Source organism: Sturnira hondurensis, unplaced genomic scaffold (assembly GCF_014824575.4).
Source record: "Sturnira hondurensis isolate 20B ecotype Veracruz unplaced genomic scaffold, ASM1482457v3 Scaffold0001918, whole genome shotgun sequence".
In the NCBI taxonomy this organism is placed as follows: Eukaryota; Metazoa; Chordata; class Mammalia; order Chiroptera; family Phyllostomidae; genus Sturnira; species Sturnira hondurensis.
The window spans coordinates 1,457,479-1,473,615 of record NW_028074549.1 but is presented as its reverse complement, the minus strand read 5'-3'; the positions used below and the strand labels follow the sequence as shown (position 1 = coordinate 1,473,615).

The following is a 16,137-nucleotide window of genomic DNA, read 5'->3' as shown; positions in this document are numbered from 1 at the left end:
TTTTTTTCTATATGAGCTTTACTACCCCAGCTTTTTTTCCTTTCCATTTGCTTTGAAAACTTGTTTCCAGCCCTTCATTTTCAGTTTGTGTAGGTCTTTTGTCCTCAGGTGGGTCTCCTGGAGGCAGCATATGTGTGGGTCTTGCTTTCTTATCCATTCATCTATTCTATGTTTTTTGATTGGTGCATTTAATCCATTTATGTTCAAGGTTATTATTGATAGGTACTTATTCATTTCCATTTTTTCGTACCTTTGTTCCACTCTCTCTCTCTTTTTCTTCCTTTTCTTAAAGCAGTTCCTTTAGCATCTCTTGCATAGCTCCTTTGTTGGAGGTATATTCTTTTAGATTTCTTTTGTCGGGGAAACTCATTATTTGGCCTTCCATCTTAATTGAGAGCCTTGCTGGATAGGGTAGTCTTGATGAAGGCCTCTGGTTCTCATAATTTGGAATATTTCTTCCCATTCTCATCTGGGTTAGAGCATTTTTATTGAGAAGTCAGCTGCTAGTCTGATTGGGGCTCCATTGTATGTTACTTCCTGTTTCTCCCTTGCTGCCTTTAAGATTCTCTCATTGTCTTGGAATTTTGCCATTTTAATGATGATCTCTTCTGAAGTGGGCTTCTTTGAGTTCCTCTTGATTGGGATTCTCTGTGTTTCCTGGATTTGTGTTAGTTTTTTCTCATCAAATTAGAGAAGTTTTCCATCATTACTTTTTCAAACAGGTTTTCTATCCCTTGCTCATCTTCTCCTCTGGTATCCCTAGTATACATATATTATTACATTTCATGTTGTTTTGCAGCTCCCTCACCACTTGTTCATTCTTTCTGAGTCTCTTTTCCTATTCCTACTGTTTCTGTTGTTTTTCCTATTTTGTCCTGCAGCTTACTGATTCCATCCTCTTTATCATCCAGCCTGCTTGTAATTTTTTGTAGTGTGTTTTGTATATCTGAAATTTTATTGTTCATTTCTTCCTTGTTTTTGTTTGTAGTTTCTATTTCCTTTTTCATACTGTTGTAGTTCTCACTCAGTTCCTTGTAGTTGTCTGTGAGTCCCTTGAGCAGCTTTATAACCATTATTTTTGAGTTCTGTGTCCGATAATTTGTTCTACCTCCATTTCATTTAGCTTTTAGTGGAGAGTCTTCCAGTCTTTTGATTGCATGTTCTTTTTTTCTCCCCATTTTAGGTGACTCTTTTTGTTTGTTTTTGTGCTTCCTGATATTTTGCTTTGCTACCTGTCTTTGATGGGTGAACTTCTAGGTGGGAATTCTATGGGGTACGGGGTGTGGTCTCTTTAATCTCCTTGTCTGAATGCTGTAGGTTTGCCCTTTCTTCTGTTTGTGTGGGCTGTTGTTGTACTTGGGTATATACCTTTTGGTTGTTTCTTTGTTGGTGGTTTCTTTCCTCCAGCAGGTATACTGATGTTTGCAGCTCCCACCTATTCTTATGTGATCAGTGGCAGTGGGTAGGCAAAATGGATGAAGACAGCAGGAGAGTATTTTTTGAGATTTAAAGTACTAGGAAGTAGGGAAGAGACAGGTGATTATTTGGATAAGTATAGCATTAACTGTGATATTTCACCCAACTAGCCACTTTTTATCAAAGGTAAAAGAGAGATAAGACTCTTGTTAGAGTGGAGGAGGATTGTGAGCTGAATCCAGAAAATAGAGGGCTTGTACAAGGTTAGTTGAGGAGATATAGTGGGAATAAAGGATGATGGAAAGTAGGTGTAGGGTGAGAGAGAATAGAGTTAATCAGAATGATAAAAATGCTTAGGAATAAAGTGATATGAGCTCAGATCAGGAAGAGTTGCAGTGTAGTATGTACAATTGTATGGAACAACAATTATTTACAATAGTACTGGAACAACAATGATATAAGAAATACATGATTTGGATAACAAGAATAGAAAGTACATGATCAAGAGTAGTGTGTTTAGAACATGGGTGAAGTGAGAGAAGGAAAATTCAGATATAACAAAGAGATAATAAGGGAAACCAGTCAAACAATTCAATTAAACAGACAAATAAAATGAGGAAAACTAAACAAAAGAGAAATTAAAATATACTAATAAAATAAAAGTGCCCTGGCTGGTATAGCTCAGTGGATTGAGCGCGAGCCTGTGAAGCAAAAGGTCGCTGGTTCAATTCCCAGTCAGGGCACATGCCTCGGTTGCAGGCCAGGTCCCCAGTGGGGGACACATGAGAGGCAACCACACATTGATATTTCTCTCCCACTCTTTCTCCTTTCTATCCCCTCTCTCTAAAAATAAATAAATACAATATTTAAAAAAATAAAAGAGCTAAAATAATGAAAAAATAATGATACACATAAACAATAAAATGCTAGCTCTATGGGATAGTAAGGTGACATTTGTCTCAGTTTCTCATTTTTGTGGGTTAGCCTCATGCTCCCCCTTTGGATCTGTCTCTGGACCCTTCATAATTCTATGTCTTATTGTTTCATTTGGGGGAAGAAAAAAAGGGAAAAAAAGATAGAGGAAAGAAAAAAAATAAGCCTCCTGCTGACTTTAAATCTATTCAGCAAGTCTGCTGGTCTTCTTGGATGCCACAGGAAGAGGTGGGCTGGGCTTCACTTTTCTCCCTTCCCATGGTTTTGAGAGGATGGGGACTAGGTCTGGGCCACATTATTCACAGTTGGCCAGCCTCTGGCCCAGGTCGTCTGTGAGTTGCCAGGCTCAGGTCAGCCACTTAGTCTCTGGGTGCACAGCATGAGTCAGTGTCAGGTATGCTGTTTCACTCAGCTACTTAGCCTCTGGCCATGCAGTATGAGACAAGCTCTGGCTTGTGGTTCCACTCTGCCTCTCAGCCTCTGGGTGTGCAGCGTGAGATAAGCTTGGGTGTTCATTTCCTCTCAGGTACTCAGTCTCTGGGCACATACTGCTGAAATCACCCTGCGGCAAGCCAGCTGCTGCTTGAGTTCCTTACAAAGCAGCTTCCTGCCGTTCTTAATAAGCACATGGCTTTACATGGCCCAACTTTCCAACCAGTCCAAAGACTGAGTCAGGTTTCAACATGGCCCAATTCCTTCCTTCTCTAGTTGTCGTCAGGCACCCAATTTCTCTGATGCCTTTGTCCACAGTCCCAGTGGATGTATACTGCCTCTTGTGTGTCTCCCAATTCATCCCTATTCCTTCCAGTGACTTCCAGCATCCTGGTCCCTCCTGGTGCTGGGCTGGCCCTCCCTGCTTTGGTATGGCAGGGAGCAGGTGATCTAACTCTCCTCCCCATATCCTGCAGCAGGCACTGGGCCAGGAGCCACAGCAGCCTAGGTCCCTGTGGAGATCCCAGGGATCTTACCATCCCAGTGCAATCTCCTCACTGTCTGTTTTTCAATATCTTCTATGCTGGGATGCCATTGGCTATTGACCCTGTTCCTCAGAAGATCAGCTAGGTGTTCCAGTGGAGCACAGGGAGAACTGGGCTCTGCTCCTACCTACCTCACCACTATCTTCTGCATCTGAGTGCATTTCAGTGTATGATCTTTTTAACATATTGCTGGATGTGGTTTCACAATATTTTATTGAAGATTTTAGTGTCTGTGTGCATCAGCAATATTGGCCTGTAGTTTTCTTTCTTTGTTGTGTCTTTGTCTGGTTTGGGGTTTAGGATGATGCCAGCTTCATAAAAGGAATTTGGGAGTCTTCCTTCTTCTTTAATTTTTGGGATAGTCTGAGAAGGATAGGGGTTAGCTGTTCCTTAAATGCTTTGTAGAATTCTCCTGTGAAAGCATCAGATCAAGGGCTTTTGTGGGCCAGGCCTTTTTTGATTACTGCTTCAATTTCACCTGGGTTTTTTTCCTGTACATTTACTTGGAATATTATTTTTCCAACACTTAACTTTCAGTCTGTGTAGGTCCTTTGTTCTCAGGTGTGTCTGATGTAGACAGCATATGTGTGGTTCATCTTTTCTTATCCATTCAGCTACCTTATGTATTTCAATAGTAGCATTTAATCCATTTACATTTACCGTTCTAATTGGTAGATACTTATTCATTTTCCTCCCATTGTTTCTGTGTTCCTCTCTCTCACACTGTTTTTCTTCCTCTTCGTAAAGTAGTCCATTTATCATGTCTTGCAGTGCTAGTTTGGTGGAGGTGTAGTCTTTTAGCTTTCTTTTTTCTGGGAAAGTCCTTATTTTGCCTTCCATTTTAATTGGTAGCCTTGCTGGGTAGAGTAATCTTGGTTGCAGGCCTTTGCTTTTCATTACTTGGGATATTTCTTGCCATTCTCTTCTGACTTGTACTGCTTCTGTTGGGAGATCAGCTGCTAGCCTTGTCTTGACTGCCTTGTGTGTTACTTTCTGTTTCTTCCTTGCTGCCTTTAAGATTCTCTCTTTGTCTTTGAATTTTTCTCTTTTAATTATTATGTGTCTTGGAGTAGGCCTCTTTGGTTTCCTCTTGATTGAGACCCTATGTGCTTCCTGGATTTGTGTGACTTTCTTTCTTATCAAATTAGGGAAGTTTTCCATCATTCCTTTTTCAAACAGGTTTTCTATCCTTTGCTTCTTTTCTTCTCCTTCTGGTATCTTTATTATGGATATTATTATGAGACATGTAGTCCTGCAGTTCCCTTAACCCTTCTTCATTCCTTTTGCATCTTTTTTCCTTTCCTTGCTCTTTCTGTGAGATTTTTTTTACCTTTTCCTCCAGCTCACTGTTTCAATCCTCTGCTTCATATAGCCTGCTTTTGATTTCTTCTACTATGTTCTTTAATTAAGAAATTCTATGTTTCATTTCCTCCTGGCTTTTCTTGATTGTTTCTATGTCTTTTTTCAGGCTGATACAATTTGCAATAAGTTCCTCATAGATTCCATGTAGTTTTTTGGTAATTCTCCATGAGCTCACTTAGCCTCCTTATGACCATTGTTTTAATCTCAATATCTGATAGTTGACTTGCCTCTATTTCATTTAGCATTCTTTCTGAGGATTTTTCCTTTCCTTTAGATTGGGGGTTGTTTCTTTATCTTCCCATTATTTGGGAGACTCTTTTTGTTTGCTTCTCCTTCATAAATTGATCTGTTTTGACTCTGTGAGTTTGTGGTATGAACTTCTATGGCAGAAGACCTGTGAGATGCAGTGTCCTTGATCTCCTGAACTTGATTCTCTTGGTAGACACTTTATGCCATTTATGTTGGCTTTCTGGATGTAATTGGGTTTCGATTGTTGTTGGGTTGTTCTTTGGTGGGTCCTTCCCTCCAGCTGGTTGAGTGAGGGTCACTCTGCCCACCATGTCTTGTATGCTGTTGTCCATATGCTGCCAGAAGAAAACCACCAAAAAGCCCAGAAAACAAACCCATGCCCACAAAATAACTTCTCCCCACTGCAATCCCACTATGAACAGCAAATGAGCCAGTATTAATAAGGGTATAAGGAGATAAAACTATATTAATAAATGAGAAATATAAACTATAGTATAAAATCTAGTCACTTAATATGTACAAACTTGATGGACAAGAAATGAATGTTAAAAAGCTAAGCAGGGAAGAAAATATTGCAAATCATGGAGAAGACCATAGTGGATTTCATCTCAGTAGCCTCTAGTATTTACCAGTTTTTTTTTTCTTAATCCCCCTCTGGTGATGTTAAGTGTTAAGGTCAGACCCTGTCTGACCTTAAGTAGCCTGATCTGACACTGCCAGGGCTGTACTGTCTGTGGCTGTCATCTTCAGTTGTTAATGTAGTCACTCCGCACTTAGTAGTCAGGCTTAAGCCCTATAGGTTGGGACAGAATTCCTCCTGAGGTCAGGGCTATTGTTTCCCACTAGGCTGCTGCTTCTTGGAGGGGAGTAGCCTGCCTGAACATAATGTTTACTGCCATATGGGGGATGACTCAGCACCAGGATCCCAAGGGCTACTCTCTCAGTTCTCTTCCTGAAGCCTCTATCCCCAGTTTTCCCTTAAGTGTCTCCAACCCATTCTGCTTCCACCTTTGCTGGAGCCCATGGTATGTGCTGCAAAGGAAATTTGTGTGTTCAGGAAAGGGACAGTTGTCTTTGCCCGCCTTTCTATCTAGGAGAAAGCTGTTTTCCAGCTCTTGCCTTTTTTTTCTTTTTAAATATATTTTATTGATTATACCATTACAGTTGTTCTATTCCCCCCCTTCATTCCCCTCCACCTGCACCCTCCCTCCCCCACCATTCTCCCCCCCCCTTAGTTTATAACCATGTGTCTCAAGTTCTTTGGATTCTATATTTCTCCCACTATTCTCGCCCTCCCCCCATCTATTTTCTACCTACCATCTATGCTATTTTCTGTGCCTTCTCCCCCCTTCTCCCCCTCCCACCCCCCTGTTTCTAACCCTCCATGTGTTCTTCATTTCTATGGTTCCACTCCTGATCTAGCTGTCCTCTTGGTTTGCTTTTGTTTTAGGTGTGGTTGTTAATAACTGTGTGTTTGCTGTCCTTTCACTGTTAATATTTTCCATCTTCTTTTTCTTAGATAAGTCCCTTTAGCATTTCATATAATAAGGGATTTGTGAAGATGAACTCCTTGAACTTAACCTTATCTGAGAAGCACTTTATCTGTCCTTCCATTCTAAATGAAAGTTTTGCTGGATACAGCAATCTTGGCTGTAGGTCTTTGGATTTCATGACTTGGAATACTTCTTTCCAGCCCCTTCTTGCCTGTAAGGTCTCTTTTGAGAAATCCACTGACAGTCTGATGGGTACTCCTTTGTAGGTGACTGTCCCCTTATCCCTTGCTGCTTCTAGGATTCTCTCCTTCATTTTAATCTTGGCTAATGTAATTATGATGTGCCTTGGTGTGTTCCTTCTTGGGTCCAACTTCTTTGGGACTCTCTTAGCTTCCTGGATTTCCTGGAAGTCTATTTCCTTTGCCAGACTGGGGAAGTTCTCCTTTATTATTTGTTCAAATAAGTGTTCCACTCGTGGCTGTTTCTTTCCCCCTTCTGGTACCCCTATAATTCGGATGTTGGAACGTTTAAAGATGTCCTGGAGGTTCCTAAGCCTCTCCTCATTTTTTTTTAATTCTCATTTCTTCATTCCTTTCTGGTGGGATGTTTTGTTCTTCCTTCTGGTCCATTCCATTGATTTGAGTCCCAGTTTCCTTTCCATCACTATTTCATTACTGTGCATCTCCCTTCATTTCAATTAGTTTAGCCTTCATATGTTCCTCTAATTTGTGACTATGTTCCTCTAATTTGTGACTATAATCTACCAGTTCTGTGAGCATCCTGATAAATAGTGTCTTGAATTGTGCTTCTGAGAGGCTGGCAATTTCTCTGCCTGTGCACCTGGGTTGGGGGCCCTGTCCTGCCCGACCCTGCTCGCTGATGGCTCCGCCCCTCTTACCGTCCCTGTTGAACGGTTAGATATAGTCGGACTTCCGTATAATTCAATTTTCTGTCCTTTGGTTGTGTCTTTGTTTCTCCAAACCTTTGTTGTATTCAGACTTGGTTTTGGGAGAAGGCACATTGTTTCCACCTATGCCTCCATCTTGGCAGAAGTCTCCAGCTCTTGCCTTGATGCTACAAACTTCAGTTTCTCCCTGTACGTGATTGGTGCCTTTCAAGCTGCTATTGTGGTGGTAGAGCTCAGAGGGAGTGAGTCTGAATAAGTCCATATGTGGTTTCTTTAAGAGAAACTCCTTGGGGCTCCAGAAGTTTCCTCCACTGACTTAATCCCTGCTTATTTTTTGCAGCCAGAAGTTACAGGGATTTATCTTCTTGGCACTGAAACCTTGCTTGAGGTGAGGGGCAGGGGGAGGGGCCTACTGTGTGGCTGGGACTCCTCCCTCTCGAGATATCCTTTCCAAATTTTTAGCCACCACAAGTGGATGTGGAACCAGATAGTTCCACATCTGCACCCCTTCAACCAATCTGGATGGATGTGGTTTCTTTTATTCCATAGTCGTTAGACTTACATTCAACTCAATTTCTTACTTTTTGAGTGGTGATTTTTTGGTATGTTGTAATTTTGATGTGGTTGTGCTAGAAGGTGAACCATATTTTCCTATGTCACTATCTTGACCGGAAGTCTAGAAAGTCTTTTATTACACATAATCAATATGCTTGTGGAAGTGAAACCACATTAATCTAGACTTCTAATGTGCTAAAAGTTGTTTCTAAGAATGAAGTTGAAAATTATTTTCATTTTAATCAGTATTTTAAATATCTTAAAACTACCTGTGCTTTAGTTTTGCCTTTTACAGTCTGTGGCTCTTTCAGAAAGTCACCTGAATTTTCCACACTTCACATATTCCTTTGTTAAGTCAGACTTTTCCAAATTTTTCTTTATTATCCCCCTAGAAACTTAATACTAAATAGTCCTAGACTAGATCCTATAAGAGATAAAGTCAAATTGCCTTGGTTCTTGTCATTTACTAGGTCAAAATATATTCAATTTTCACTAGGACAAATTAATGATAAATAGATACTTAATTGATTAAGAAATTCAAGTTTAGAACGTTTCTGGTATAAAGTCAACATTAAATAGAAAAAAATGGGGATCTAATAGAAAATGTGCTTTTGTTTAAACTGTTCAGATAAAGAACTAAACAAAAAATTCATTTTCTTTTTTTTTTAAATTTATTTAATTATTTTTCAAGTACAGTATTCTGTCTGTTACTCCCATCCCATCCCACCCCCCGTGTTCCCCCCTCCCTCCCATTTCCACCCTTCTCAGTTGTTCTCCATGTATCCTTTATATTTGTTCCTCCAAATCCCTCCCCTATGTCCCCTGAAATTCCCTCCTCTCTGGTCACTGTCAGCCTGTTCTCTATTTCAGTGTCTTTGGTTATATTTTGCTTGCTTCAGGTTTTGTTGTTTAGCTTCCTGTTAAAGGTGAGATCATATGGTATTTGTCCTTCAACACCTGGCTTATTTCACTCAGCATAATGCTTTCCAGTTCCATCCATGTTGTTGCAAAAGATAGGAGCTCCTTCTTTCTTTCTGCTGCATAGAATTCCATTGTGTATATGTACCATAGTTTTTTGATCCATTCATTTACTGATGGGCATCTAGTTTGCTTCCAACTCTTGGCTATTGTAAATTGTACTGCTATGAACATTGGTGTGCACAGCTTCTTTGGGATTGGTGTTTTAGGGTTCTTAGGATACAATCCTAGCAGTGGAATTACTGGGTCAAAGGGCAGGTCCAATTTTAGTTTTCTGAGAAAATTCCATACTGTTTTCCATAATGGTTATACCAGTCTACAATCCCACCAACAGTGGACCAGAGTCCCCTTTTCCCCACACCCTCTCCAACATTTGTTGTTTATTGCTTTGATTATGATAGCCATTGTCACTGGTGTAAAGTGGTATCTCATTGTAGTTTTAATTTGCATCTCTCTGATAGCAAGCAATATTGAGCATCTCTTCATGTGTCTCGGGATGCTCTGTATGTCCTCCTTGGAGAATTGTCTCTTCAAGTCCTTTCCCCATTTTTTAGTTGGTTTAGTTGTCTTCTTAGAGTAAACTCGTGTGAGTTCTTTGTATATTTTGGAGATTAAACCTTTGTCTGAGGTATCATTGGCAAATATGTTTTCCCATACAGTTGGTTGTCTTTTTATTTTAATACTGTTTTCTTTAGCTGCGCAGAAGCTTTTTATTTTGATGAGATCCCATTTGTTTATTCTTTCCTTTATAGTCCTTGCTCTAGGGGACATATCAGTAAAAATGTTGCTGCGTGAAATATCTGAGATTTTCCTGCCAATGTTCTCCTCTAGGACTTTAATGGTGCCATGGCTTATATTTAAGTCTTTTATCCACCTTAAATTTATTTTGGTGTATGATGTAAATTGGTGCTCGTGTTTCATTTTTTTGCATGTAGCTGTCCAGTTCTCCCAACACCATTTGTTGAAGAGGCTATCTTTACCCCATTTTATGTTACTGCCCCCTTTGTCAAATATTAATTGAATATAGAGAGTTGGGTTTATTTCTGGGTTCTCTGTTCTGTTCCATTGGTCTATGTGCCTGTTTTTATGCCAGTACCAGGCTGTTTTGATTACAGTGGCCTTGTAATACAGTTTGATATCAGGTATTGTGATCCCTGCTACTTTGTTCTTCTTTCTCAAAATTGGTGCTGCTATTCGGGGTCTTTTATGGTTCCATATAAATTTTTGAAGTGTTTGTTCTATGTCTGTGAAATATGCCATTGGTACTTTAATAGGTATTGCATTGAATCTGTAAATTGCTTTGGGTACTATGGACATTTTGATGATGCTAATTTTTCCAATCCATGAGCATGATATGCTTCCATTTTTGGTGTCTTTGTTAATTTCTTCAGTGTTGTATAGTTTCCAGAGTACAGGTCTTTTACCTCCTTGGTTAGATTTATTCCGGATATTTTGTTTTTGTTTTTGCTGTATTGAATGGGATTTTTTCTTGATTTCTGCCTCTGCTGATTCATTGTTAGTATACAAAAATGCCTTTGATTTCTGGATATTGACTTTGTAACCCGCTGTTTTGCCAAATTCACTTATTAGTTCGAGCAGTTTTTTGGTAGAGTCTATAGGATTTTCCATGTACACTCTCATGTCATCTGCAAACAATGACAGTTTTGTTTTCTCCTTTCCAATTTGAATGTCTTTTATTTCCTTTTCTTGCCTAATCACTGAGTCTAAAAATTCCAATACTATATTGAATAGAAGTGGTGAAAGTGGACAACCTTGTCTTGTTCCCCATCTTAGTGGAAAAGCTTTTAGTTTTCGCCCATTGAGTATGATGTTGGCTGTAGGTCTTTCATATATGGCCTTTATTATATTGAGGAATGCTCCCTCTATTCCCACTTTGCTCAGTGCCTTTATCATAACTGGGTATTGTACCTTATCAAAAGCTTTTCCTGCATCTATTGATATGATCATGTGATTTTTGTCTTTGCTTTTTTTTTCTGTGATGTATTACATTTACTGATTTGGGAAATCTTAACCATCCTTGCATCCTGGGATGAATGCCACATGGTCATGGTATATGATCTTTTTAATGTATTGTTGGATGCGGTTTGCCAATATTTTGTTGAAGATTTGAGCATCTATGTTCATCTGCAATATTGGCCTGAAGTTTTCTGTCTTTGTTGTGTGTTTATCTGTTTTGAAACTAGGATGATGCTGGCTTCATAGAAAGAGTTTGGGAGTCTTCCATCATTTTGGCATTTTTGGAAATGTCTATGAAGAATAGGGGTTACCTCTTCCTTAAATGCTTTGTAGAATTCTCCTGTGAAACTATCTGGTCCAGGGCTTTTCTGTGATGGGAGTTTTTTGATTACTTCTTCAATTTCATCTGCTGTTACTTGCCTGTTCAGGTTTTGTGTTTCTTTTTCATTGAGCTTTGGAAGATTATATTTTTCCAGAAATTTGTCGATTTCACCTAGGTTTTCAAATTTCTTGACATACAGTTCTTCATAATAATTTGTTATAATCCCTTCTATTTCTGTGGTGTCAGTTGTAATCTCTCCTCCTTCATTTCTGATTGTGTTTATTTGGGTCCTCTCTCTTCTCTTCTTCATGAGCCTACTTAATGGATTGTTGATTTTGTTTATCTTTTCCAAAAACCAACTCCTGGATTCATTGATCCTTAGAATTGTGCTTTTAGTCTCTATGTCATTTAATTCTGCTCTGATCTTGCTTATTTCCTTCCTTCTACTTGCTCTGGAATGTCTTTGTTGTTGTTCCTCGAGTTCTTGTAAGCATTTTGTTAGGTTATTTGTTTGAAATGTTTCTATTTTCTTTAGGTAAGCCTGTATTGCTATGAACTTCCCTCTCAGGACTGCCTTGCCCGTGTCCCATAAGTTTTGGGTTGTTATGAGTTCATTTTCATTTGTTTCCAGAAGCTTTTTCATTTCTTCCCTAATTTCAATCTTGACCCATTCGTTGTTTAATAGCATACCATTCAGTCTCCATGATTTTGGGTGTTTGGGGTTTTTTCCTTTGGGGTTGGTTTCTAATTTCAGTCCCTTGTGGTCAGAGAAAATGCTTGGTATGATTTCTATTTTCCTGAATTTGTTGAGACTCGTTTTGTGTCCTATCATGTGGTCTATCTTTGAAAATATTCCATGTGCATTTGAAAATAATGTGTATTTAGCTTCTTTGGGATGAAGGGCTCTTCTTTGGGATGAAGTCATTTCATCTAGGGTGTAGTTTAGTGTAGCTATATCTTTGTTGGTATTTTGTTTGGAAGATCTGTCCATTTTTGACAGTGTGGTGTTTAAATCCCCTAGTATAATTGTGTTGCTGTCAAAATCTTTCTTGAAGTCCTCTAGGATTTTCCTTATATATTTGGGTGCTCCTGAGATGGGTGCATATATATTTATGATGTTAATGTCTTCTTGGTGGATTCTTCCGTCGAGTATTATGAAGAGACCTTCTGGGTCTCTCTTTATGACCCTTTTTTGGAAGTCTACTTTGTCTCCTTTTAGAATTGCTACCCCAGCTTTTTTTCCTTGTCAGTTTGCTTGGAAAATTTGTTTCCAGCCTTTCACTTTTAGTCTGTGAATGTCTTTACTCCTGAGGTGCGTCTCCTGTAGGTAGCATATATGTGGGTCATGCTTCCTTATCCATTCAGCTATTCTATGTCTTTTGATTGGGGCATTTAATCCATATACATTTAAGGTTATTATTGAAAGGTACTTATTCATTGCCATTTTTGTACCAGAGTTCCTCTCTGTTTCTCTCTTTTCCTTCCTTTTGTTAAAGCAATCCTTTTAGTATTTCTTGTAGAGCTGGTTTGGTGGAGGCATATTCCTTTAGACTTGTTTTGTCTTGGAAGCTCTTTATTTGGCCTTCTATCTTGATTGAGAGCCTTGCTGTGTAAAGTAGCCTTGGTTGTAGGCCTCTGTTTCTCATTACTTGGAACATTTCTTTCCATTCTCTTCTTGTTTGGACTGTTTCCGTTGAGAAGTCAGTAGCTAACCTGCTTGGGGCTCCCTTGTATGTTACTTCCTTTTTCTCCCTTGCTGCCTTTAGGATTCTCTCTTTGTCTTGGAATTTTGCCATTTTAATGATGATGTGTCTTGAAGGGCACCTCTTTGGGTTCCTCTTGAATGGGACTCTCTGTGATTCCTGGATTTGTGTAACTTTTTCTCTTATCAAATTAGGAAAATTTTCCATCATTTCTCTTTCAAATAGGTTTTCTATCCCTTGTTCTTTTCCTTCTGGTATTCCCATTTTTCGGATATTATAACGTTTCATATTGTCTTGCATTTTGCTTAATCCCTTTTCATTCTTTCTCAGCCTCTTTTCCCTTTCTCGCTCTTTCTAGGAGATTCTTTCTACTGTGTCCTCCAACTTGCTGATCCGATCTTCTGCCTCATTGATCCTGCTTTTCCTTCCTTCTACTGTGTTCTTCAGTTCTGAAATTGTACTCTTCATTTCCTCTTGTCCTTTGCTAATAGTTTCTATTTCCTTTTTCATGTTGATATAGTTTGTGGAGAGCTCATTGTAGCTCCCCTCTAGTTTCTCATTGCTCCCCTCTAGTTTCTGGTAGCTCATTGTGAGCTCTTTGAATTTCCTGATAACTAGTGCTTTGAATTCAATATCTGATAGCTGACTTGCCTCTCTTTCATCTAACATTATTTCTGAGACTTCCACCTTTTCTTTCATTTGGGCATTGTTTCTTTGTCTTTCCATTGTTCATGAGATTATTCTTGTTAGCCTCAGCTTCTTAAATTGATCTGTTCTGACTCCCTGGGTTTATGGTGTTTACTTCTGTGGTAGAATACCTGTGAAATTCAGTGGAGCAGTCTCCTGCATTTATCTTGATGTTCTCCGCTTCCACCTACTCCTTTCTTTGTGTGTGTGTGATCAGTTGGAGGGGGGGGGGCAAAATGGTTTATGACAGCAGGAGAGTACCTTATGATATTTACAGTCACAGCCAGTAGAGAAGAGATAGAAGATCTTTAGGCTCTATATAGTGTTAACTGTAATCTTCAACCCAATTTGCCACTTTTAAGAAAGGATAGACCAAAGATAAGTCTCTTGTTGGGGAGAGAAGTCTTGTGAGTTGTATCTAGAAAGCAGTGAGGTTGTGGGTGGTCAGATTTTGAGGTAAGGTGAGAGTAAAGAATAGTAAATAGGCGTAGCATGTGAGCAAGTAGGGTTATTCACTACAGTAATAGAATTCGGGAACCTGTAAAGTGGGCTAAGACCTGAGAGATGTGTTGTGGAGTATTTACAGTGGTATAGAAAGCAACAAACAAACAAACAAACACAAAAAAGGACAGGAGAAGTGAGGAAAAAGCAATAAGCCTGGGATAAAAGGAAGAAGCACTAAAACAGGAAAAAAGAAAGGAGAGGAAAAGTAGTGAAAGATACAGCAACAATAAAATTTTAAAATATATATGATTACTGAAAAAAAAACCATCCCTTGTTGGTTTCATACTGTCCAATCTGATTTTTTCTGGTTTCGGCAGGACCCCTCTGTGGGCTGGGTTGTAGGCTCAGGTGCACACCCGAGCGCCAGCCAGGCTACAAGACTGGGGTGTCGATGCCCGCCCACCCGACAGGCTGCCTGAGTCCCATGGGATCTGTTACTGGTCCTTCCAAGTCCTGTGGCTGGGTGAGAAGCATATCAAGCTCCCTTCGCAGGAGAACACCTCAGTCCACTTTCCAATAAAAACTTCTCCAGAAAGCCTGCCTCCCAGCCCAGCCCAATCCCCAACCCGACTGGTTATGACAATGCTCCTCTCAAATTTCCCGGGCTGGCAGGCTGGTGGGCTGGCGCCCACAGAGATCACAACTGAACACGGCCCCCTGTCCTTGCCACCCTCCCTGCACACCTAGGCAGACTGGTCTCTGCCCCCCAGCCCCTCCCCAGATGGGGAGGGAGGTAGCCAGCTCTCTTCCAAGGACCCCGCAGCCGGCCCAACGTTCCACTGGGTGCCAGGCTCCCGATGAGTCCTCCGTGGCAGATGCCCTCGGCACTGACTGCAGACGGAAGCATCTACACCCCTAATGCAGCAGCAGCAGTGGCTCTGAGGTGTTACAGACTGGCTGAGGGCAGCCAGCCCTGCCACTGTTGCTTTTGTCTTTACTCACAGGTGCTGGGCTCCTGATGAGTCCTCTGTGGCAGACACCCTGATGCTGGGCGCAGGTGGAAGCCTCAGGGCCCGGACCTGGTGCTGCGAGGTCTTTTCGTACTGGCGGAGGGCTGCCGGCCTGGCCCCCTCCGTCCTTGCTCTCGTGCTTGAGACCCCACCGACCTGTAGCTGTCTGGTCTGTCACTATCTCTGGTCTGTTATTTTCATAAATGCTGGGGAATTGTTGGTTGGGGAATTGACTGCGCTGTTCCTCAGTAGATCTGCTAGGATTTTCTCCCAGGAGTATGAGAACTGGAGTCACTCTGTCCTACTCCGCCGCCATTTTTTTAATCCAAAAATTTCATTTTATTAATAAATCAAGTATAGTCCATGATACAGTCATTAGAAATTATAATTAATAAATTATCATTTTGTATCTTAATGTAGGTGAAGAAAACTGGTCTTGTGGTGGTGAAAAACATGAAAATTATTGATCTTCACTGTTCGAGTAAAGATTTACATGCTGGGAAAATTGCTCTTATAAAACATGGATCAAGGCTGAAAAACTGTGATCTTTATTTTTCTAGAAAACCATGTTCTGCTTGTTTGAAAATGATCGTAAATGGTAAGTGGAGATAAAGCTTTGTTAGGGATTACTAGCATTTATCTTGAGAATAGTTAGTGAAAACAAATTGAATAAATACCACAGAGGTAATTTAGAAATATACGTAATATATCAGAAGACAGTCTTATATAGTGTAAGAAGAGTCAGAAAGCATGGATTCCGGTCTCATCTCTGTCACTAACTAGTTAGATGATGTTTTATATATTAGTAGACTAATGTTAGCTGCTATAAGGAAAAACTAAAATTTCAGTGGCTTAATATACTAGTCATTTATAACCCCTGTACAGTGGTAACCCTTTATTGATTAGGGATATATTCAAAGACCCCTAGGAGAGGCCTCAAACTACAGATAGTACTGAACTCTACATACGTTGTTTTTTTTCCTATGATACATACCTTTTCACCTAAAGGAAGCACTTTACCAATTTTCTTTGGTACATCTGAATTGCCAGCACCACTACTCTTGTACTTTGTGGCCATTACTAAGTTAAAATAAGAGTTATTTGAACACAAGCACTGTGATAGA

The 16,137-nt window shown here is 40.0% G+C and overlaps 1 protein-coding gene across 2 annotated transcripts in view; it reads left to right on the top strand.

Annotated features, from left to right (window-relative positions):
• CDADC1 (cytidine and dCMP deaminase domain containing 1) overlaps positions 1–16,137 on the top strand; it is a 121,946-nt gene that overhangs the window by 18,856 nt on the left and 86,953 nt on the right. For both annotated transcript variants that reach the window (XM_037037891.1, XM_037037900.1), the window contains exon 3: positions 15,434–15,611. In XM_037037891.1, coding sequence (XP_036893786.1) covers positions 15,434–15,611 — 178 coding nt within the window. The remainder of the gene's footprint in view (positions 1–15,433; positions 15,612–16,137) is intronic.